General features: G+C 44.2%; 1 protein-coding gene across 1 annotated transcript in view; it reads left to right on the plus strand.

The window, feature by feature from the left end:
• The window catches only part of EGFL6 (EGF like domain multiple 6), a 65250-nt gene that overhangs the window by 23073 nt on the left and 16144 nt on the right, over positions 1-26033 (plus strand). Inside the window, 7 exon segments of the mRNA XM_057495979.1 lie at positions 6461-6573; positions 12204-12296; positions 14987-15106; positions 17703-17820; positions 18482-18492; positions 20257-20391; positions 22189-22311. Of these exon segments, the coding sequence (XP_057351962.1) occupies positions 6461-6573; positions 12204-12296; positions 14987-15106; positions 17703-17820; positions 18482-18492; positions 20257-20391; positions 22189-22311 (713 nt within the window).

A 26033-nucleotide genomic window follows, 5' to 3' on the forward strand; every position in this document is an offset into this window, starting at 1 on the left:
TCCTTAGATGACACAGCAGCCTTGGACACTACCACCAACCTCCTTCCCTCTTCCCTTCACTCAGAGTCAGACTTCCCCGTGGCCCACGGTCTCTCCCAGCCTTCCCCAGTTGCCTCTCCTAAAATCCTTGCACATTTAATCCCATCTGGGCTTCTGCTTTTCGGAGGCCTCAGACTAACGCAGAAACCTAGTTCACACTGAGATTCACAGAACTGATTATGAATGAGTGGCAGGTTTTTTTTGTTTTTTTGTTTTTCCTCGATAATTATTTTTTATTGAAGGGTCGTTGACACACAGTATTACATTAGATTCAGGTGTACAACACAGTGACTCAACATTTATATACATGACAATTCTAGGTACCAGCTATCACTATACCAAGTTGTTACCATATTTTGACTATATTCCTTATGCTATACATTACATCCCGGTTACTTATTTATTTTACAATTGGAAGTGTGTACTTTTTTTGTGTGTGTGAGGGCATCTCTCATATTTATTGATCAAATGGTTGTTAACAACAATAAAATTCTGTATAGGGGGGTCAATGCATGAGTGGCAGTTTTAAGCTTTACACCTATTCAACACGTCTTTAATAATATTAATCCTACTACTAGTACTACTAAAAGTGATCAATGAGGGAGCATTTACTGTGTTAGTCCCTGTTCCAAGCCCTTTATGTATATCAAATCATTTCATTATCACAAAAACCCTTAAATACTTCTGTTAGCCGCATTTTAGAAATGAGGTAGTTGACATAGAAAGATGAAGTGACTTGCTGAAAGTCACGGGTTAATATATTGTAGGCCAGGATTTAAACTCAGAAGGAGACGATAGTCCTACCCACCATATTTTACAGCTGTTACAGGTTGAGTTTGTTCTCTCGGTCCTTGTCCCCGCAGCAACAAAGAATTGGAAGGCAGAGACACAGCACCGAAGGAGAGGGCAAGTTGTATTTGAATCCATTCCAAGGGAGGAATGAGCCAGAGTCAAAGTAGACAAAGGCCCCGAACTTTTAGGGGAGGGTCTATTTATTTAGACCTTGTTGGGAGGCACTTCTTTGATTGACAAGGTGAGGTCATTTGATTGACAGCTCTAGTTAATACACCCATTCCTTTGGTGGGCATGTGTTTTCCCCAAATGCATACATACAGAAAAGCCCATGGGGTTGGGGACAGCAAAACCATTATTTTATTTTAATGAGATTATGATGAGTCATGGTTTGGGCGGTTCTGAGTTTTGTTCATTGCACCCCTGTTGGGATCAGGTTGGGACAACAGTTTGGCCTGATTGCAGTAGGGATAGAAGTTCTCCACCTGCAAAGCCTTTGTTGTCTTCACGTGGGCCCCCCTAACTGGGCAGGTTTTTTTTTCTTGAACCTTATCTTACCTTTCCCAGGCTGCTCATGTCTATCTTTCTACCTAACACAGGCACTCAACATCAGAGCTGATCCTGCTTTCTAGAAACAATCTCCACATTTGGCTTTCCTGACACTGTATCAACCCAATGTTCCTTTTACCTTTCTGACCGTTGCTTGGGTCTCTCTGGACCCTCCTCCTTGGCCCACCTCTCACATACTAGTTCCCTTGAGGCTCTGCCCTAAGCCTCCTCTTACACTACATCCATTCTATAGAGCCAGCAACCAATGACCTACAGATAACTCCCAAATCCAGTTCTGCTTCCTGGACTCCTGGTCTAAATATCCAACTTCCTACTCAACATCTCCTCTTGGTTATCTGTCCAAAAAGCTCTCAAAATTAGCACATCCCAAAGAGAACTTGTCATTGACCCTATTCCTTAACATGTTCCTCCATCCACATTCCTCATTCCAGAAATAAAACATGGCTGTCTACCCAATTACACGATTACACAACCCTCTCACACTCCACGTCTAGTTGACCGGAATATGATCTCCATGAGGGCAGAGATCTTATGTCCTTCATGGTTGCTGCTGAACCTCTTGGGACAAACCCAATGCCTGATATACTGTAGGTGCTCAATAGATAATGAATGAATGAATGACTGTAATCCATTACCAACTCTTTTAGTTCCACCTTTGAGTCTATCCATTTCTCCCTACCTCTACTGCTCTAGTCTAAATGACCAGAATCTTTCTTCCGAGCCAGCTGGTATCCCCTCTTCCTTCTGCTTCCATCTAGTCCATTTTCCAGACTGCTGCCATGATAATATTTTTCTAAAGGAAGATCTTATCAGATCACCTCCCTACTGAAACCCCTTCAATGCTGCCCTGTTACCATTAGGCTTTAAGGCCCCACTGCCCTAACTTGACTCGCAAGACGCTCTGTGTTGGAGCCTGCTCCTCTCCCTCCCTTTGATCCAATCCTCTGCTCTTCTGTGGGTTCCTCCAGCACAAGCATGTCGCCTCTCACCTCTTAGCCTACACTCATCCTGTTATCTCTGACGGTAGTATTCTTTCCTTCACTCCATGCGGTTGACCTCTGTTCCTCTTCAGCCTAACTTAAAGGTTGTACCCTCAAAGAGAACATCGTGGATCCCTTTGAGCAGGTTATGCTTCTCTGCTTAAAGCTTCTATGGCTGGCTGAATATGTGTAGTGCCTCCACTGTCCTCACCTTCCTGTCTAAAAGCTCAATATTGGGGCCCCTGTCTGCCCTGTTCATCTCTGTATACCCAGTACCTAGTACTGTGTTCAATATATACTAACGCCCTACTGAGGATTAAGCTTGACTTGTTGGCATCAGGAAGTAGGCAAGGCCCCCTCTATCAGAGTTGGGGAGCATACTGCATGCGAACCTACAGTCAAGAAGCTGGCAGGTATCTCAAGGTTTTGTTGATAGATTGAAATCTAATTAAATGAATTCCACATTCCTTATAAAAATACGGAGTTAAAATCCCATTCAGCTTTCCTGTTTATCCTGTTTTCTTTTTAAACCCAACTCAGATGTCACCTCCCCTGTGACACCTTCTTCCTCTTTCCCAGGTAAAGTTAGTTCCTCTTGTTGCTCTGCTTCCCGGACATCAGCTCCATGTCATTAAAGGAAGAGGAAACAGATGTGGGCACTTCGTCAGGGTTAATTACAGGCATGTATGGTGAAGAAACTAGCTCTCTGAAGACTGTCGGTAGGAGAGTTTTTTGCTGGGTGAGGCAGTTACATTAGTGTGTTCACTAAGGTATGGGGATAGCTTGTTTACCAACTAGTTTCAACCTCTGCATTCAAATCTTAAGGACATCAAGGCAAATAATCTGATTAAAAATGGGCAAAGGATCTAAATGGACCTTTCTGTAAAGAAGATACACAAATGGCCAGTAAACACATGAAAGATGCCCAGCATCATTAGCCATCAGGGAAATGCAAATCAAAACCACAGTGAGACACCACTTCTCACCCACTAGAATGGCTGTAATTACAAAATGGAGACTAACAAGTGCTGGTAAGAATGAGGCAAAACGCAAACCCTCATACACTGCTGGTAGGATTGTAAAATGATGCAGCCATCTTGGGAAACAGTCTGCCAGTTCCTCAGAAAGTTAAACATATGATTCCCTCATGACTGTGCAGTTCCACTCGTAGGTACACACCCAAGGGAAATGAAAACATACATCCACAAAAAAACCTTGTTCATAGCAGCATTGTTCATAACAGCTAAAAAGTGGGAACAATCCAAATGTCCATCAACTGATGAATGGATCCACAAATATCTGTCCATACAAGGGAATATTATTCAGCACTAGAGAGGAATAAAGTATGTTACGTGCCACCACATGGATGAACCTTGAAAACATGCTATGTGAAAGAAGCCAGACATAGCAGATCACATCATGTGTGATTACATTCATGGGAATGTCCAGAATAGGCAAAGCCGGGGTAGAAAGGTAGGTTTGTGGTTGCCAGGGGATGGAGAGAGGGGAGCGTTGGGAGTAACTGCTAGTAGGTATGGGATTTCTTTTTGGGATGAATGGAAATGTTCTGGAATTAGTAGTGAAGGTGGCATTACATAGTGAATATACTAAAGCCCACCAAAGTATCCACTTTAAAATGCTGTATTTTGAGTTATGCGATATTACATCTCACTTTTTTTTATTAAGGTATCATCAATGTACACTCTTATGAAGGTTTCACATGAAAAACAATGTGGTATTACATTCACCCATATTATCGAGTCCCCCCCATACCCCACTGCAGTCACTGTCCATCAGCATAGTAAGATGCCACAGAGTCACTACTTGTCTTCTCTGTGCTACACTGTCTTCCCCATGATCCCCCCACCATGTGTGCCAATCATAATCCCCTCAATCCCCTTCTCCCTCCCCCACCCCTCCCCTTTGGTAACCGCTAGTCCCTTCCTGGAGTTTGTGAGTCTGCTACGGTTTTACATCTCACTTTTTTAAATGCTGAAAAAGGATTCTCAGGTACATCACTGTGTTCAGACTAGGACTGACTGACTTGGTACACTTTATGTTCAGGAGTCTGCGGTTTCTCATTTGGGAATTGTTAGTTACATGTAGACTGTCTCAAGACTGTGGTATCCCTTGCAAACTTGTTAGTAATATCCAGATCGGATGATGACAGGTGGCTGTATCATTTCTCAAAGCTCTGCGAGCACTGTAATGACACTTACCCTGCTGTCCTATGCTGCGATGTATCTATTTACAGTAGACTGTGAATTTTGCCAAAAATGGATCAGGTCCTTTTCATCACTGTGTGCCTAAGACAGTGCTTAGAATATAGCAATACTCCATAAATGTTTCACTTTAGAGCACTGGTACTTAATAGGGGACAATTTTGGCCCCCATGGGACATTGGTCATGTCTAGAGACATTTTTGGCTGCTACAACTGGAGGGGTGGGTGCTCCTGGCATCTATAGGTAGAGGCCAGGGGTGCTGCTGAATGCCCTTCATGCATGGACAGCCCCCAACAGCAAAGGGTTACCTGGTCCCCAATGCCAGTCATGTAGTGTTTGAAAAACCCTGTTCTAAATGGTTGAGTGAATGACTTATAAATCCCCCAAATAAATTCCATCCGAGGCTGAAGAGCAGTCCCCTTCAGGAAAAATTAAATAATAAAGACACCCTTGTATTTGGTGTTCTCAGTTATGAGATGGCCCAGACCACGTCTTTGTAGCTCTGAACTGACTAACCATGTTGATGGGAGGGGCAGACCATGAGGAAAAACTGTAAAGTTGTTTAACTTCCGACCTTGACTGTGAGATGCTATTAACTTAAAGTATATGGTAAAATGTGCATTCCTTGCCTGTTAAAGAGCGCAGGAAACATTTCACGGTGCATTTAGTATAGTATGTGTGAGGAAACAACCCCAGCCCTCCACAGAACACACAGCCAAAGCCTTTTCTTCCAGAACCTGGTGGCAACTGCATCCTGTACTAGGCCAGTGAGTCGGTAAACATGCAGTGAGCTTCATCTGGGGCCCAGGATACTTCGGGGCACTTGGTGGTAGGGCTCACACTTCCAGGCCTCCAGATCAGGGGTCAGCAAGCTACAGCCCGTGGGCCAAGGCTGGGTGGCCCTCTCTTTTTACGTGGCCTGTGAGTTGAGTGATTTTCACCTTTTTAAATGGTTAAAGCTCCATCAAAAGGAGAATTCTATAACGTGACATGTGAAAAGTGTATTAAATTCAACTTGCAGTGTCCATAAATGAAGTTTTATTGAACCCAGCCTGCCCATCTCTTTAGTATTGCCTACGACTGCTTTTGCACTTAGAGACCAGACCTTATGGCCTGCAAGCCTAAAATATGTACAATCCAACCCTTTAGGGAAAATGTTGCCAACCCCTGCTCTGCCGTTAAAGAGTTGACCAAACTGTGTTTCCAGGAGGCAGCGAGGAAGGAGGACGTACTGTGCTGGAGTGCCTGACACCTGGCTGTGCTGGCGATGCGGCTCTAGTCCATTGGGCTAGAGTTTGCTCATCTATAAGATGAGGGGGCCTTGCTGAAGGATCTCGAGAGCCCTTCCAGCTCTTAGCCATCTATAGTGTGTGGAGAGGCCAGTTTGCTCAATGGTTCCCAGATGGTCAGTGGGATAAAAGTGCAGCGCTGTTGTCTGAGACAAAGCCAGAGGGCCGCGGAGTCACATTACCGCACTCGGGCTGAAACAGCCGCAGACTTGGATAGCTGCTGTGTCTGCACAGAGCGCATTTGAAAATTGGCATTCCGCAAAGTTCAGAAACATACACTTTTTGGCCCCTTCAGGCGCCCTAGGTTTACAGATTATGTAACTCAATTCTTTTAAAACCCTGGCGAGGAAGGAAAGGGACACTAATAATTGGGGAGGGCTAATAAGGGATGGAGGCAGAGGCTGGCAACCCAAAATTCAGGTTTTTAAAGTCTTATTTAGCACTTAATGGCAGTGTTGTTGATATTAACCGGGTAAGTGTCATCTCTCCTGTTCCTTCACTAGCAGGAAAGAGTCTCCATGGCCCTTTCTGTTCTCTCAATACTAACATATGGTTATTTCCCCACAGTCCAAGGGGTCACGGCCTGCCGGGCCCAGCACTCCAGCCTGGGGTCTGTCGCTATGGACCTAAACTGGCCTGCTGCTATGGCTGGAGAAGGGGCAGTGAGGGAGTCTGTGAAGGTAATTCTGTGAAAACTCAGACCACCCTGTGCTTGAATAGTAGGCCAGGGTCCTTAGGTTTTTTATCTGTGACCCCATAAGCTGTCACCAAATTGTCAGTGGTCTTCCCTGCAGACAGACATGCTTAACTACCAACACACGAAGCCTGAATTCCTGGGAGATCTCGTCCCATTCAAAATGTGACTCATGTCATCACCCTAGACGTGATTTATTTTAGGAGACCAGGCATGTCAACTATTTCTGTTGCTGTCTCCGTGAGTATGACCAAGTTGTTTGTTACTCTTTTTGTTTTAATCTAAAGAAAGCAAGTTGCTCAAAGGAGGCCAATACATACGTCCTTTAACTGTAATTTTCTCCAACTGATTTCTAATGAAATATACTTCTAAATTATGAATCACCCAACTTCTAGGCTTAGTCACAGACAAGAAAGTAAGCCATATACTTTAGAGTTTTGTGACTCACATTTCAAAAGTCCATTGTGCCAATTTCCAGGCAGTTTTAAGGGGCACACGCATGTGTGCAAAGATTTTAAGTATTTTTCTGATTGTTCTGTACAGATTTCAAACTAAGGAACTGCGATTAGCCTTGGACATTGTTTCTCAGGCCGTGTGTTAGGAACTCCAGGAGAGGCCCCTGGTCGTTCCATGAGGGCTGGGGAGGAGCAGGGACATGCACAGGGTTTTGTGCTGCCTTGTGCTTTACATGACTTTCTCTAATAACCTACACCCGCAGTGTAGAGGAAGCAAATCCGCTGTCATCCTTGCTGACTGTTAAACCTGGGGTGTGTGCCTTCGGGGTGGGAGTCTGGTCTCCCGGTCACCATGTCCCGAGTGTAGGTGGCGTTTGCCTGAACCCGATTCCCATATCTGTTACGTGGGATAAATACACGACTGCGTGGCCCATACACACCAGGCGCCAGTGTGGATCATACTGGATTACAAACTGTGAAGCACAAAAACGGTTAGCTATTTTTTTTTTGTAGATAATTATTTTTTATTGAAGGGTAGTTGACACACAGTATTATGTTAGTTTCAGGTGTACAACACAGTGATTCAACATTTATATACATGATAATTCTAGGTACCAGCTGTCACCATACCAAGTTGTTACAATATTTTGACTATATTCCTTATGCTATACATTACATCCTGGTTACTTATTCATTTTACAATTGGAAGTGTGTACTTTTTTTTTTTTTGAGAGGGCATCTCTCATATTTATTGATCAAATGGTCGTTAACAACAATAAAATTCTGTATAGGGGAGTCAATGCTCAATGCACAATCATTAATCCACCCCAAGCCTAATTTTCGTCAATCTCCAATCTTCTGAAGCATAACAAACAAGTTCTTACATGGAGAACAAATTCTTACATAGTGAATAAGTTACATGGTGAACAGCACAAAGGCATTCATCACAGAAACTTTCGGTTTTGCTCATGCATTATGAACTATAAACAGTCAGTTCAAATATGAATACTCATTTGGTTTTTATACTTGATTTATATGTGGATAACACATTTCTCTCTTTATTATTATTATTTTTAATAAAATGCTGAAGTGGTATGTTAGCTATTTTTTAAGAATAAAAATGCTACTGGTCTGTCCCCGCCCTAACTGCCTCCTCTGTAGCCAAGTCAAAAATACCTGTATGTACCATAGGTGAGGGCAAAACTGGATAACACTGAATCCATGAGGATTGGAAGACACTGGTATTGTTCCTACGTGCCCAGTATTAAGCAGAGCCTTCTGCCACCACAATTTCCTTGTGATGAGATGATAAAACTATAAAGATACTAGAAAAAATATTTGGAGATCATCGTTGCCCACCTAGATAAAGGAAGTTAGAGCATGCCCCTGGGCCTTCATCATTTAAAAGGACGGATCCTCATGCTGATTGGATTTAACACCAGTCAAAGGCATTGCATTGAGAAGCATCATGACATGGATGACGTTGGGCAAGGTAGTAAGCTTGCTGAGGCTCCCTTTCTTCCTCTGTAACGTGAAGAGGTTGCTGTCTACTTCAGAGGGTAAGACCTGTAAGCTCATTACCTGGCACACATAGAAAATGCCTCATAGATTACCCTTGATTTGGAAAGGGCCGATAACTCTCCCCACAGACTTTTGTCCTTAACACACCAGGTGATGGAGAATTAAATGTTGCTTTATTTTTTTTCTAGATGCAACATAGCACATTTTTATTTGAAGTCAGTCAGGTGGAAAAGGGCAAGAACTACGTGAGGTGCATGATTTGGAATCTCTCTTACAGTCGCCTGAACCTCAGCACCTACTGCCTAAAGCTCGTATTTGTCTGGTGAATAAATGAGGGTGATCTTTGGCCATCTGGGAGGGCTATTCTGTGACTAGATCAGAGCAGTGGGGCCGCGGTCCACAGAGCCACTCACATTCTCAGTGCTTTTGTGGATGAGATAATACCATAGGCACAAAGAATTGAAAGCGATGTTAAAAGAGCAGAAGCAGAGAGTTCGAGCAGCATACTCACCGTGCACGTTTGACAAGCTGAAGAGATTGTAGCACCCCCACTGCCCCAGTCAAATGTTCAGGTATTAAATTGCAATATTTTTTATATCTAAAATCTATATGGTATTATATCCAACTTGCATGATCCTTCTTGATGGTAAAAGTCATATGCTCCTTGAAACACCCACTAGCAGGGTGATTAGTCCCTGCCTCCAGGTCTGTAATTTCTAAGTCAGAGTGTGGGCTGTGCGGTAATGAGATGAAAGCACAGGTCAGCCTGCCCAAACTAACAGTCAGACCTCAGCCTGTGAGGTCCATCCGCCCAGGACTTCACTTCCGTCCATGTGTTCTCCCTTTCTTCCACGAGAGGCCCTGCCTCCATGCTGCAGCTTTCTAGATCTTGGCCCCTGCCCTACCTAAATCTGCTCCCAGAGCAGGGTCGGCTCAACTCTGTATCATTAACTTTCAAATGCACACCACTTAGCCAGGTGGGATACAGAGTTGTCCGTGAACAGCTCCCCAATGAAAAGCTGCAGATGGAGGAGTTTGAGGGAGAATTGAACAAGAGAGCTGACTTGATCTAAAGTACACTTAAATTGCAGGCCATTTCAGACATACACTGAAATTCCCTGTGCTGTAGATTGGCTGTTCAAATCACAGATCCAAAGTTACTGTAAATTGAAAACATGTTTCTGGAGCTTTGACCTTGTGGCAACAAGGACATTATTCACCATTTCTCTGATGTTCTATTTGGCATTTATCTTGGGCTTTCCAATCTGGACCACATTGAAAATAACTTTCCAGGGAACAATCAGACATCTACAGGGCTTTAAAAAAAAATTATTTTTCTAACATTTAAACTTAAAGCTGCATCTCCAAGAACATATCCATAACAAAATAGGCACTGGAAGTCAAATTCTATCTTTTGTCTCCAAAAATGGAAGAGTTCTGCTGGGAACTTTCCCCCCCTAACTTCTCATTTATGATTTATTCAAAGCCATAAATTGTTTCCCTGTTAAAAGTTCTACACCTGTTACTTCATTTACTCTTCAAAACTATTTGAGTGTCTAACATATTCACACTATTAAACACAGCAGGAGAAATAAAAATGAATGTTTAAGTTCCAGTTCTGAAGGCAATTAGAATCAGGTAGTAGGTAGAAGTCAGGGAGAGAAGCCAAATATATGTCTAATTTAATAAGGTGGAGACTGATCAGTTTCATAGGAGAAGCCTTCCAAAGTTATATGGAGTTCTCAAAGTTGAGTGAAAGTTCATTGTGGCTGGAGAAATCTGTGAAGGCTTCTGGGAGGAGGGGCCTTGGAGGATCTGGAGGACATTAACCACTGGAGGCTGGGGGAGGGATGCCAGTGGGTGTGTCATAGTGGGTGGTGGGGATAACAGTAGATAGCTAGGAAGAAGCAGAAAGCAAAGGGTAGGTCTAGAGAGCAGCAGGCAATCTAGTTTGCCCCCAGTGTTGTCTGTGTCTAGGGAACAGAGTCAGCTAAGGCTGCAAGAGGAGGTGGAGGCCAGATCATGGTTATGATAGCTGTGCTGTACTCGAGAGGCAACGACTTCCGTGCAAGGCACAGCATGATCAGAGCTATGCTTTTGGAGTATCAGCTTAATGTCATGTCTGACATCAGATATTTCCTAGTAGCAGAGCTTGTGAAAGGGATTCTTGTATAAAATTCTATTGAGTGCTCTCTGAAGAAATCTGTAAGGCAGTGAGGGAGCAGAGGAAGGAGCTAGGCAAAGGTGGGGTGTCAAGAGAATCCAGCTTGAGCCTGACCCCTCAGGGAGCTCTGGGGTGTTAATTGCCCAGTAGAATTTGTCCTGCCCAGAAACCAGGGCTTAGGCTGTCAGACCCCTGTGTCAGTTTAGCACAGGTCATGGCGTGATCTCCCAGGTATGTTTGGGCAGGGTGGCTCCCGTTAGCTCGGTGAGCATTCGATTCATTCAGTGAATGAGCTGGTGGTAGAAACTGGAATAGGATGTTGTAATTAATTGGTTTGGGGACAGGAAGAAATAGAGATGACTGAGAATTGTGAGTCCAGGTAACTGGGAGATAAATGTCGAATTAATAAAAAATAGGGTCTGGGGTTGAAGGGGAAGATGCTGGGGTGTTAAGAACAAGCTTGCTTAGAGGTAGACCTGCTATGAGCCAGAGAATTAGTGGGCAGAAAAGCAGGCAGCATTCCTGGGTAATCTCCAGGTCATCTTTTCACACAGTAGCTGTTTCCAGAGCTCTGATTAGATCCAGAAACTGCGGAGGGCCCTTGACTCCCTACACACTCTTTTCTCTCTGGTTCATTATATTTTCTCTCTCTTTGAGTTTGTCCATTTTCCTTTTTTCCTATCTACTGTTTTTTCTCCGTATCTCCTCCCTCTGAGCTGAACTCAAACTTTCCATGATCTTGGACTATTTATTCTTACCTGTAGCTCAATCAGTTAAACATCCTATCCTGGTTTCTCCCACTGTTTCATTCAACAGTTCTCTGTTGCATGCCTAGTTTGCGTCATGATACAGAAGTGAACAACACAGAAAAACAAGTCCTGCCCCCACCGTGCCCCGTCCCCCTCGTGCTGTCGGGTCCCATCCTTAGGGCTGGAGGCAGCATCTCCTGCCTCTAATCCCTGGGTTGTTCATTTTGACTGATAAAACTCAGTGTTAAAGGATTTTGGTCATTCGAAAGAAAAATAGAGGAAATACGGGAAAGAAAAAAGAGGCAAGTGACAAAAAGGAGAGGGACCTTGGTTGTTGCTTAGGATTTCTTGAGTGTCTTTTCTGACTCGCCCATTCTCCCTTTTCTGTTGAATGTTTAGTGTTTCACATGCAGAAGTAGCTAACTGTGATCCAGGGCTCCTTGCTTTTCCTGGAGCGCCGCTGGAGCCCGGCAGAGCTGAGCAAAGGTGCGATGACTTTGTGCTCTTTGAGGTGGAAAGATGGCGGAGGGTGGGAGGATCTTGTTCACAAGCAAAACCCTTTCCGTTATCTCAAAGGTGAAAACAGACTGGAGAGGAAGCAGAGCATCCTTTATATACCCCAGGGATTTCTCTGCCCTACAGAAGGTGGCTGAGTTTGACATACACACATTCTACTGTGCTAACGACTCCTGTTCTGTTACCATCAAAACACTTTTCCTTTCCACAGCTACGTGTGAGCCTCGATGCAAGTTCGCTGAGTGTGTGGGGCCAAACCAATGTCGATGCTTCGCAGGATATGCCGGGAAAACCTGCAGTCAAAGTCAGTACTACAGACCAGGACCTAGTACACACCTACCCCAGAGCTTTCCGAGGCAATTCGATCATTGCAGTGAGACTTGTGACACACTCTAGGGCAGGATTTCGTAGATTTTAACTCAAATCTCCAAATGAAAGTAGTTTCAGAACTAGTTTTCAGTCAATCTCTTCTAGAAAAATATAAGTCATTCTGATGTTTTTGTTAGGATGCCAAATAAAAGGCTTTTTCCTCAAAACAAATTATTTTTATTGTGTTTTTAAGCTACTGAAGTACTGCATATTTTTTGCTAAAAAAAATCCAACAATGCAAAAGGATATTAATGAAAAAGTGAGAGCACCCTCCCCCAGTCCCCACTGTGACCAGAGCTAACACAAAACATTTAATAGAAAAGGCGCTGAGGCTGAGAAGCCCTGGCATGAAGAAACCTGCAAGAATTAAGAAAGTGTCCCCAGTCCTGTAATGCACTTGGCCAAAGGCAGCAGGTCAAGTTCAGCAGCTCTTATAAAAGGCTGCCAGGGCCCTAGAAGGGGGAGTGGGGTTCCTGGAAGGCAGGCACCCCTCCACTCTGCAGTCCCCAGCCCTGGCCACTGAGCTCAGAGGTTAGCTGCATACACTGAAATGGCCCTTCTCTGAGCTGCCGGTCTGCAGCCTCTGAGAGGAATCTCTCGGACTCTCATGTCCTCCCACCAGCCTCGAGGCCGGCACCCTAAGCTGTTACTTAGAGCCACACGCAACCACTTGCCAGAGGTGCTTCAAGGATCCTGCTCTCCTAAGTAGTGATTCAGCTGCATCCTTTCGCAAGGAGTTCACACCAGAAAACCTGTTTTTCCACATGTCTTGGATTTTGTCCCAAGATACCATCTCAAGAGATTTGGAATAGAGATGATATTTTTTCATGCTGGTTTTCAAGTCCCAGTAAAATATGAGTGTTGGGGGAGTGGTCCAGTTGGCTCAGGTTTGGGACTGTCTGTCTCCCCCACAGCCTCCCTCCCAGGGCAGCCTGATCAAAGTCCACGCACATCCATTATCGGCGACAGGTCTCAGCTCTCCACTCTGTCTCTCCCCACAATGCTGCTTCCAAGAGACGAGTGAGTCACTCTGAGTTAGGGCCAAGGGATGGGGTGTTCCTGGGTTTCCTGTTACATCCAGTTAGCATTTTTCAGTTCCCCCTTTTGAAGTGCTTCGGGTCCATGCAGGAGACGGTAGGGTGGAGGAGGCAGGCACGGAGAAGAGGTTTCAAATGTCCAGCAAAGGCGTCAGAAAATCCCCATATGAAGTTCTTGGCAGAGGCGAAAGCCTCCCCTTCCTCATTTTCAAGGATACGCTTTACCTGTAGCCATGCTGAATTTCGGTTTTATATGGAATTTGGTTCTTTTCTCCTTTCTATACCTTCCTTGAGGGAATTAAGACATGAGGCAGCCACTCGACCACATTTCTAAGGACAAGCTCCTCTACCCATGATTGCTGTTAAAGATGTTTTTCTTCCTGTATCGTTTTTTATTCTAATATAAAAATGTTTACCTTTTCTTTTTAGAAAACACTGAAAAGCACTGAGAACAAAGTCCCCCTGCATCTACTACCTGGAGATGACCACTATTAGCATTTAAGGCCTAGCCTCTCCAGCTTTGTTTATTAAACTATGCTTTATTTACACAGTTGGTGTCGATCTGCACACAGTTTTACAAACTTCTTATTTAGTTGCATCCTCAGAACATCCTTACATGGGATTAATTATTGTGCTGTGACCTGACCACCAATAGCTGGCAGGGCTCTGTCTAGAAAGGCGTGAGCCAGGGCCGCCTGGTATATACAATGACAGCTGAAAGCAGGGGGCTGTCAGCATCTGTCACAGGCTGCCTGGGACAGCAGTAAAGGCAGAAGTATCTAAGCTATACATTTCTAATTTGTTAGAATTCAAATAGAATACACACAGAATTGTACCTATATCAAAAAAGTATAGCTCAGTGAATTTTCAAAAGCACCCCCATGTAACTGGTATCCAGATTGAGACAAACTTAGCAGCCTACCCGAAGACCCCTCTTGCTGCCCTCCAGTGACTTACCTCCCCACTCCCCGCTCCCACCCAAGGAACTACATCTTGACCTCTTACATCAGATTAGTTGTGCCTGGTCTCTAAGGTATTCATTCATATCCAGTGTCTAGTACTCAGTGCTGTGTTTGGGCACTTCATCCATTGTTGCTTATGGTCATAGTTTGTTCAGTCTCTTGCTGTATAGTATTCCATTGCCTGAGTATACAGTCATTTATCTTTCCTTCTCTTGGGAGATATTTGTAGTCTTTCCTGCTTGGGGCGATTAAGAATAGCACCGCTACGATCATTTCAGTACATGTGTTTTTGGTGAGCACATACCCATGTTTCTACTGGGCATATACCTAAGAGTGGCATGGTTAGGTCATGGGTGGGTGTGTCTGTGTCTATCTTTAGCAGATTCTGCCAAACAGGTTTTGGAAGTGGTTGTGCCCATTTACCTTCCCTCCAGTGGTGTATGATCACTCTGTTGGCTCCACATGCTCACTAATCCTTCAAAATGGAATTTTAATGATGGGCAGAGAAGAGACGAGCTATTGTGCCATGTGCCCTACGAGGATGGTCCAGGAAGGCAGCTCAGTTCCACATCTGGATGTTTCCCAATTCAGTTAACCTTGCTCTGTTTTCTAACTGCCCCCTACAGATGTGAATGAGTGTGGAATGAAACCCCGGCCATGCCAACACAGATGTGTGAATACGCATGGCAACTGCAAGTGCTTCTGCCTCAGCGGCCACATGCTCATGCCGGATGCCACGTGTGTGGGTAAGTTTCAACAGCCAGGCTGTTTTCAGTCAGACTTGGAGGCTTGACCTTCACCATCTGATGCTTGGGGAAAAGTTGACCTAGTGATTAAAACAAAGCAAACCCTAACATCACCCTAGGCTAAAACATCTTTGAACACTTAAAAAAATATATATGGTAAAATACATATATATACCATGAAAGTCACCATTTTAAACTACAGTTCAGTGGCATTTAGTATACTCATGATATTGTACAACCATCCCCACCTCCGTCACCCCAGAAGTTAATCCATACCCACGAGCAGCCACTCCTCCCCCCAGCCCCCAGCCTCTGGCAACCATTAAACTGCTTTCTGTCTCCATGAATTTGCCTATCCAGGACACTTACTTTTTAAATCAAAAGACTAACTGGGGAGAAAAAGAGGTTAAAGATATCTGTATGCAGGGATGTATTGGGTACTTCATGAAGATAAGCATATTATTTTAGGGAGGTGGCACATTTAAATTCCATCTGGGGACATCAGTTCTTCCCAGCAACTACCTTTCTCACGCCCCTTGTCCCAGGCTCAAAGATTAGTGACTCTTGTTCAGAATACATTGCCGTTTCACATTCTTGAAAAGAAAAGCCCTTCTGTGACAGAGAGAAACCCGTGTCCTATGGGAGGGCAAGAGTCTTGATCCATTCATTTATCAAGAGGGGAGGCTTTTCAGGTTTTCTGTCACAGCCAAAAGGCAAACGCATCCTCCCTGCCTGTCTCTCCTCCTCCCTCTGCCCCCGTCCTTGCCCATCTCTCTTTCCTTGGCTCTGCAGCCCCCAGCAGCCCTGGAGCCCATGTTTTCTGCTAGCTTCCTGTGGTTTCAGAGGCCTGTGGACTCCCCAGCCCCTCCGGGCCTTCCTGCGGTTATAAAATCTTGGCCAGCCCCTGGCTTGCCACTCCCCTGGCCTGTCCTTGTACTGTCCCTCCTTGGCAAAGTGCCCCAACACCATCACTCATCTAGAGCCTCTGTTAGCAAGCAAGCTTAAGAGATAGAGCAGGCATTCAAAGAGTCTCTTTTTAAAAAATCATTAGTATTATAAATTAAACAGAAACCCACAAAAGATAAGTAAATAGCTTAATGAATTTTTATAAAGCAAGTACCTGTGAACCACTACCAAATAGAACTTTCCCAGAACCTCCACCGACCCATGGAAACCACTATCCAGGCTTTTATAATAATCACTTAACCTTTTAAAAAAGATATATGCTAACGGATGTTTCTGAAACATTCCATGAAAGCCTAATCAGTGCCAAAAAGATATCTTTCCCTAAATGGGAAGATAGAGTTAGCTAAATGTCGAAGATTAATTTTAAAAGAAGACAACTAAAGAGAAGAAAGAATAAACTAGAACTATAACCATCGATAGGTGTTTGTTACATTACCTTGACCTATATAGCTCATCTTATGCCCTCTTTGTCTACTTCTCTATACGTAAGGGTTGTCAGTGCCTCCCTGCTTACAGCTCAAAAAGTCCAGGTAACCCTGGACCTCTGTCTTGGATGTTGATTTTGTTTCACCTGGCCCTGTACAGTCTCTTTTGTCCAGCAGGGTGATTGGCATTTCATGCATGGCAGTGGATAAAGGGAGTATATTCACCTTGCTCCCCTGTTGTAGACGATTATGATCCACACATACTAGACTTCCGCTCAGGAAATGAATTTTTGTAAGATAAGTTATGTTTAGCAACAAGTTACAAAAAACTCTAACTAAATTATCTCATTTACTATAAAAGCTGGAGGCAGGCAGTTCCAGAACAGTTCAGCAAGGACTCAGTCTCTGCAGCCTCAGGGTATTGATTTCATTCCCATGCTTGTGGCCTCATGCCTGGGCTCCAGATATCACACATATATTTAAGGTAAGCAAGCAAGACAAAGGGAAAATGAGTGATGCCAATGAATAAACATCTCTTTCATGCCTATCCCTTTTATCATGCAGCGGCATCTTTTCCAGAAGCTTCATTCCCTCCAGCAGACTTATCTTTATATCTCTTTGGCCACAACTGGGTCACATGGCCACTCTTTGTTACTGTTAGAGAAGCTTGGAAAAAAGACGAGTATCTGGCTTTCCAGCCCCAGTAATGGGAATGACAAGAGAAAGGGGGGTCCAGAATGGCAGCTGAGCAGTTGTATCTGCCACATGTTTTAATACAGGCACCCTAATAGAGCAAGTCTCATGACTCCAGTGACTCTTACTGAGGCTAGATATGCATGGAGAGCTCTGTAGAATGGATTCTTGTACCCTAATTACTCACATTGGTCATCTGCCTCAGAGGTTGACTATCTGCCCCTGGGGGCCAGCCGGGGACATAAAGGAGTGGGAGAGATGTAGCCTTTGGTAACTGAGCAGCATGCACACCGTCCCTCAAGACCGACAAATTCAATACATTGGCCACAAAGCAGACCATGGGGCCCCAGACACCACCCCTGCCTAGATACCATTTGGGATTCGGACAGCAAAGCCTCCCTACAGTACCATGACACACTCTACTTTTAATGCCCTAGAATCAGAGATCGTTTCTCAGTGAGCCCCTTTCATCATCTTGGGAGGAAAAGCTTAATCCTTGTCTACTTTTTCAGACTCTAGGACATGTGCCATGACAAACTGCCAGTACGGCTGTGAAGACACGGAGGAAGGGCCGCGGTGTCTGTGTCCGTCCTGGGGACTCCGCCTGGCCCCAAATGGAAGAGTCTATAGGTAGAGCAGCGGGAACCGCCTCCGCTCCCCCTCCGCCTCCCTTGACTTCTCGCTGTACTGAATTCCTTCTTTTTCATTCATCACCATCTGCTTGTTGCCCAGACAATGAAAGCTCCTAAAAGTACAGATTTATGTCCATTTCTAAGGTGTTTTTAGCTGCATATACTCTAGACACACTTTAGGGTGCTAGAAAGAACTCTTGCTATTTTGGGATTGTCTAATGCCATAGTTAAAAATGAAAAAGGCAATTTTATCTTAGTGCATTTACCCTGCACATTTGACTTAAGCTTTCATCCAGTGGAAACCCCCTTATTGTTGTCAGTCAATGAATAAGATCATAGGCACCACTGGGCTTCATTCTGCATTCTAAGTAATAATTTTCCTGGAAAAAAATGTACTTATTTTTTTACGATAGAAGATTATTGAAAATACTATACACCTTCTACATTGTTTGAGTTAGCATGTAACCAGTTTCACACCATCTTTGAAACTTGCTCTAAATTGTATAAACTAGGCTCTCCATAAGCAATTCCTCTTGGGAAAAAATGAGCAGATGAAATCAATAATGTTAATTAAAGGAGCAGAGAAAGCCTTCACTTACAACTGAATTTAGTCAGATCTGTGGCTTAGCACTTTGGTCCATCCCTCTCCCTTATTTTAGTTTTTGTCTTGGTTTGGCTCCCGGAGAAGTGACCCCGAGTAAGTAGTTGCTTTGGGAGGTGATCCCTGTGGACACGGGGAGGAGTGGGGAAGGGAAGGCACCAACGCTGGCTGAGTTGCGAGCAGGTGAAACAGCTGCGCACCTCTGGGAGACAGGGAAGCTGTCTTCAGATGTGCCCTCTGGGGCAAGGGCCCTGGATGTTTAGGCACCAACTCCTGCCCTTCTTTGCTAGGGTTGCTGTTCCAGAACACGGACTTCCAGCCCGCCCCAGTGGGGTTCAGAGCAGAATGTCACAGGTGCAGCCTCAGGCCAGATGACTGCCAAGGGACAGCGGGTGGGGCGCCCACAGGGTGCCCTCCCGAATCAATGCAGCACTTTATTCACTTTGCACCTTGGTTCCCTTGTGCATTTGAATTATGTTCAACCACCAAATTGTATACACTCATAGTACTGCGCTTGAGTGTATGGCACTGAATATCCATAATGTTTAGAGCAAGCAAATGTATAGAATTAATAAGGGATTCCAAAGCAAATTAGAATGTTGAAACAGTTCTTTATTTAAATAAGCAAATATCAGTATAATTTAATATTATTCTTTTACTGCAATAGAGCTATTTTTCAGTCAAGGTGCTAGATGTTTAATTGTTCTAAATGCATATAATTTGATAAGCTTCATTTAGAAAGTTCAGCCACATAATTCTCTGATTTAGTTAAAGACTTTTTAAAACAATACTTGTAAATTAAAAATTTGGTTTTGCTCTCTGAGACTAATCAGAGATAATAATTAGACTCACAGAGTTTAGTACTCCTTAGTAAAATAAAATTTACATGACAAGACAGTTCTTGACGGAACTGAATCCAAAGTTTCATCCACCTCTTTCATTTGTCCGGTGCCATTTTATGGGATGGAAAAGATGATCCACATGAAAGAGATCACTGCAAAATAATTTTGGTCAATCTGACACTTATTTATTATTTTAAGAATGCAAAGAGAATGGTAAGCCAACACCTTGCATGTTTAATCACAAGTCCAAAATAACAGAAAGCATATTCAGTTTGACATTTGAAAGTTAAAGCAAAGCCTGAGACCTAATATTTTGGTCAGCATAGCTGTCCATCCGTCTGTAACTTGACTCTCAATGGTAGAGCAGGAAAGAAGCCTGTTGTCTGCTCAAGTTGCATCATTACATCATTGAACTTGACCCACAATTTATGTTGAAGTGCATTCTTAGGAAGCCACATTTCTGTGATTTGGGTCAATATTTTAAGAGGCTTGGCGGAGTTTGCTAATGAAATAATTCTTTACAAAAAGAATTTTCAAATAAATTCGACATTTTATTAAATGTAAAATTTTAATGTGTGTGTATTCCGTTTGCTTAAAGTGTAGCTATCTGATCTGTTTTCAAAAATTGTACATGCTGTACAACACACATAGCTGGAAGAATATGGACTCAGTCAGCAAACATGTAATGTATATGTACCAGGTGCCAGACACATGCCCCTTGCCCCAGAAGAACCAGGGCCTTCCAGGAGAGATGTGAATGTAATTACTGACATTACTGCGAGGTAATGCGTCTAAAAGAAGATATGCAATGTTATATAAATATGTAAGGGGACGAGCTGTGAGCATGCGTAGGAGATCTAAAGGCTGGCTGGAGGAGATGATGTTGGCACCAGAATAACTGCGCGCGGGTGTGTGCGTGCGCGTGCGCGTGTGCAGTTGGTGGGGAGAGCGCTTTTTCTCGCCCACTCTGACCCCTGCTTCTGCATCCTAGATATTGATGAATGTGCCTCTGGTAGAGCCGTCTGCCGCTATAACCGAAGATGTGTGAATACATTTGGAAGCTTTTACTGCAAATGTCATGTTGGTTTTGAACTGAAATACACTCGGGGCCGACATGACTGTGTAGGTAAGAGTTGGTGGCCCGTTTGCCTTTCTTCTTCTCCCGACCAAACATGTAGGCATTCCCTGCACATATTTTAATGTCAATGCAGTCTGTAAATTGAATAATCTACTGTATTGACCAGCCTCACAACACAGAAGAATGACTTTTTTTTTTAAGTTTCTGGCATTTAGGGAACTCTGATGGCATGAATTATGTGATGCCAGGTAGGTAAAGATTTAAAGTAAGAAAATTCCATCTATATATTCTGGGGGCAAATACCTTGAGGTGATTGTTGTGGGCTTTTTAAAAAGTTGGTTGGTTTTGTTTTTAATTTTTATTCTCCAGGTACATATCTAAAAATAGGAGCAATAAAGCAGTTTGTGTCTTTGATCAAAGGAAGAATAACAAGGCCTGTTTAATCTTCATCTCAGTGATATGTTCATAACTTTCCTTCAGGGGTGATATCAGAAAAGATGAAGGAGATGGAAAACACGTACTTCTTCCTCTAGTCTCTTTAAGCCCTTTCATGTTTCAAGCTCCAAATCCCCTAAAATACTCCCTTTCCAGGGTCACCGAAGCACATTAGATTTTGGAAGCAGTCAGCCATTGGCCAGATATGTGAGAAATAAAATATTGTAGCCTTTAGTGAAGGGACTGCAAGTCTCAGTGAGCAAGTGAAGCAGGGTATTTGGGGGGCCTTTGGGCGCATTCCCGGGGCCCTTGATGTACGGCAGGATGAGGCCGGATGGGAAATTCGGGCCTCTATAGATTCCTAGTCACATAACGTGCAGCAAACATGTGCATGACGTGGAAAGCTTACAGTTGGGGGGAAAGTAAGATTTCTTTCAACCCCACCCTCAGTGTGGCGGGACATGCCCTGTGTAAATGGAAACTGGGCAAAACCCAGTTCCTGGGTTTTGAACTGTCTTGTGAAGCCTCCACAGCTCTGGCCTCAAGGCATCTCAAACACAAAGGCCCTCCTAAACAGGCTGGTAAAATTCCCGCTGCTCGAGTCTCGTGTTCGTGGACCCCACGCCCTGCCGCAGACTCACCAGGTCTGCAAGCCAGTGATGCCTGGTCACAGCATAGAAGCCTCTTCCCTGGCACCTGAGGGGGTTCCACAGGGCAAGGGGTAATTCACAGGGAGAGCTTCTGAAGGAAACAAATCTTTGTGATTTTAAATGCAATTAAGATTAGCATCTGAGCTCCCTTTGCAGCTAAATGAAAACAACAGGCCATTCTGTGCGTGTAGGTCTATAAAAGCCTAGGCAGCAAGTGGGATGGAGAAGGAGGCCGATGAACCTCTCACTGGGTGAATTTGGCAAACTTTCCAAGTCTACATCCAGTGGACGAGCTCACACCAGTCTGACCCTTGCCCCTGGCCATCTTTGGACAAAATGCCTATAAATTCAGATGATGTCAGTTATTCCTAGCCCATACTGTCCTCTTGTTCTTTGTCGGTTAGATATTCCAAGCCCTTCCATGTACAGAATTTATTTTCTGATATCGTTACTGAGTTCTAAATTAGACAAATGAAAACGGTAAGAAAAACAGAACATAAGCATGTTACAGATTTCAGTAGTATTGAGAAGCAGATGAGATGGCTGTGGGGGAGGTGAGCTGCAGACCCACTCCCTCCACACCGGGGGTCCACAATGCCAGGGCTCTGGGCCAAGGCCATGGGGGTTTTGAACAGCCCTCGGGCCACACTTGATTTACTGGAGGTGTTGAGTGGTGGGCCCCTGAGTTCAAGTGTAAGAGATAGTCTTTCAGCAAGCCCTGTTGCCACAAGGTTGTTCATAGGAATGTTCGCATTTACAGATACAAATGAATGTGCTCTGAATACCCATGCGTGCAGCCTCTACGCTAATTGCCTCAATACCCAAGGATCCTTCAAGTGTACATGCAAGCAGGGATACAAAGGCAGTGGACTTCAGTGTTCTGGTAAGTAGCATTTGGCCCTGGGGTCTTAGCTGCTCCCACTGAAGCATTCTCTCCTGGTCTCCTTCCTCCCTTTATATTCCTCCCCCCCACACCCCAACCCCCTCTCCCAGAGTGTGGGTGCCCTGTTTAAAAACTGAGCTCTGCGTCAGCTTTGTCTTCTCTGCTAATCGAACCACATCTCCAGTCCTCACTGAAGTTGTAGGCACTAAATATAAAGAACAAGGGTTCTGAATATTTGACTGGTCACAGCATACTTTTAAATATGCAAAATAAGATTTAAGGACAGGTGACTGCACAAATGTATCAGGAAAGGCTAGGTCATGCTGCGGTAACAAGCAATCCTAAACTGTCAGTGGCTTAGAATCATAAAAGGTTTTTAACCATGTGCATCAGGACTTTTTCCTGAATGCACAGCCGAAGCGAAGTATGGTGACGTTACATCACTTTTTCTGTCATTCTCAAACCTGGATTCACATTTGTAGTGTCTACCAAGGAGTCTCATTGTTTTTGCTAGCGAATTCCTTAATGCTTAGGTGGTAAAATCTTAAATTTGTAAACCAAATGTATAGTAATAAAATGTCACTGCTGTTAACAATAATGTACAACAATACTGGTTTATTTCTCACGCTACGTCTGAAGAGAGTCGTCATGGTGTTTCTTCCCAATGTAGTCCCTCGGGACCCACCATCTCACGTTACACAGTATTATTCTGAGGCCTTAGGGTTTGTCCCAGCAGAGAAAGAAACATAGACAATCACATACCAGCTCGTAATTGATTCAGCTTGGAAGTAGGGGCAAAATTGATATAATCCTACTGTGTGTTCCAAAAGAGAAGAAAATTAGAAATCATGATGAACACCTAGATGTCTGTGAAGGCGACAATCACAGGGCGGTCACTCCCCTGGTGAGCAGTGTCTCATCTCACCATGTGCGAAGGTGTCCAGCTTTACCCCCCTAGTCCTGCCCCTTTGAGCACCAGCTCATGTGCTTAGATTGTAGACTGCTCTGACCCTACTTTCTCATATACCCCTTAGCAGAGTTCCCACATGTTCCAGTACGTGCATGTCACACCCAGGCCCGTATCACATCCCGTGCGCCCATTTGCCAGTGAGCCCAATGACACTGCAGAGCGGCCACTTGGCAGTAGCAAAAGTAAACTGTCGGGACGGTGGAAGACACTGAGCTGCACACCCTTAAAGGCTCTCAGCGCCCCAGGGGCTGTGGGCAAGTGCCCCTGGACACAGGTGTGGACAGAGGGATGTAACCAAAGAAAATGAGTCTGGAAATCACATTTTATGAAGAACTGCCAGAAGAACTGGGCTACATTTAGTCTGGAAGAAACAAATACTGTGGAAAAGCATAAATTGTGCCTGCATATTTTCAGGAATATGAAATAAAGTGACTTCCCAAAGCAAACTAAGACCAGTGGGTGGGGATTACATCCTCTCTTAAAAATGACCGCCAGGGAGCTAAGAGGAGGCAGAGGCCCTGCTGAGTGGGACACCCCACCTTGCAGGCTTCCAGGCCCAGACTCTGCGAGGGTCACCTGCATTGGGCTGGAGGTGACATTAAATAGCCACTCCATCTCCAGTGACTTGATGCTGTGGTTTCTATCCCTCCGTACTGATGTGCTGATGGTGTCCTCCTGGAAGTTTATTCAGAGAGAGAAAGATCGGCTGCCTATGCAGAGGCTGTGCACTGGGGCCAGGGGTGGGTGGTGCATGGCATAACCTTGAGAGGTCCCCGGAGAGGAGACTGAATAAATCAGCTTTCCTTTAGCAAGTCTTTAACCTCTCTAAGCTCAGTTTCCTCCTATCCACTCTGGGGCACCTGCTAGTCCTGCAGTGGGTAGTGGCCAGGCCACGGTCCCTTGAAGCTCCCTACTTTATGCCATGTGGGGTGGACAGCTGCACGCAGATCCCTAGGGCCAGGGCAGTGGGCTCTGCACTGTGGCCTTGGGGCCTTTTCTTTGCAGGAATGCTCAGCCCCCTGTAGGTAGAGCCCAGAGTTAGCAGCCCTGGGTACAGTCCTCTGCCAGTGAGGTCCAGGAGTCTGTGGGTGAATCTCCCAGCTTCCCCTTTGCAGGGTGGGACAGTTCTGAGGTGTGTTCTGCCCTGGTTCCCAGCTGTCCCCAGTAGGACTGAGCCCCAGTTACCCTCACAGAGTACCTGCCCATGCAGGTGCCATTTTTGGCTTTCCTCCCTGTCTCACTGTCCCCACTTCTGCCTCCTGGAATCATCTCTCAAATAAACCACCTGCACCCAAATCCTTGTCTCAGGCTCTGCTCAGGGAAACCCTCTTTAAGACATGTACCTCTCTTGGGTCGTTGTGAGAGTTGAATGGGGTAAGGTAGATAGAGAGCTTAGTTCAGCTGCGCACATAGTAGATGCTCAAGAAAGTCAGCCATGGTTGTTGTTGCTATCAGTCCCATTTCCAGCAGCTATTTGTTAAGAGCCAGCCACTCTTCACTCTGAAATCCGGTGAGGGTGAATTCAAAAATGCCATGCACACAAAAAAAGATATCCCAGGAAAACACTGCTTTCAGTAGATGAGCAACTCACTTCCACATGCCCACCAGAACTGTCAGTCAAAGAGATTAGAAAGAACCGCCCAGAGTGAACCAGGGGTCCTCGTCCTTCCTGATCATTTGATGCCCTGGCCACCACCATCTGGTGTTAATGTCCAAATGAAGGCAACATCTTTAAGTATGCAGTTGGGATAGCTGTTCGCAGCCCACGTTTTCTATATGTTAACCCAGTGTTTTGAAATTATAAATCTGACATCAACACAGACATTTCTTATGTCAAGAAAACTTCTGTTTTTCTTGCCCATCCAACTTTAAGCATAGTTGGGGTACAGCGAATTTCTCTTTATTCTTTGAAACCCCAAACTCATTACAATGCTCTGTTTGATATCTGAAAATCCCTCATTTTGTTACTGTCTGTTCTGCAGCTGAATTATTTTGTTAGTCTTTCATCAGAATGTTAATTTAAAAGAGAACACTATCTGTGGGTAACTTCACTGTATTACTTGCCCAGCCCTTTCCATTTTGCTTTGATTCTCTCTAAACAGCCATGTCTCTGTTGAAAATTGATCTTAACAAAATTTTAAGATCTTAACACACATTGCTTAAAGCATGGCCAAAAATCCACCTTATGTGTGTAGAAAAATCATATAAACAAAAATGAGAATCACACCCACTTAACATTGAGCGTTATAAAGTGTTATATCGTGAAATACATTTGTATGCACATGAATTGCTGTTCTATAATACAGGATATTGATATATTAACTTTTGATACTTGTTCGTTGTTTTTGCAAAAGTCCAGATTCCACACTGCAATACAGAAGAGGCATTGGATTATCGTTATATACCATCTGTACCCAGAGGACCAAGCGCCCTAAATGTAGATGTGTATGGGTTTGTTTTTTTTTACTGTTCTAATATATGTGAGTATTAGTAATACACTGTCAGGTCATTTGGTCTTCCTTTGACAGCAGCTATACCTCATTCTAAGAAAGTCAAAATTTCGATATTATACCCGACTTGGGTTGTAATAGTCAATTGAGGAAAGGACACTGTCATCTGTTACTGGGGGCATGGTTTCTGGAATCATATTACCTTGGCTTGCTTCCTGGCTCCCTATCCTACTACCTATGGGCTGAGAGCAAATTATTGAACTTTTCAGTGCCTCAGTTTCCACATCTACAAAATAGACATG

The sequence above is a fragment of the Manis pentadactyla genome, chromosome X (genome assembly GCF_030020395.1).
Source record: "Manis pentadactyla isolate mManPen7 chromosome X, mManPen7.hap1, whole genome shotgun sequence".
Classification (NCBI taxonomy): domain Eukaryota; kingdom Metazoa; phylum Chordata; class Mammalia; order Pholidota; family Manidae; genus Manis; species Manis pentadactyla.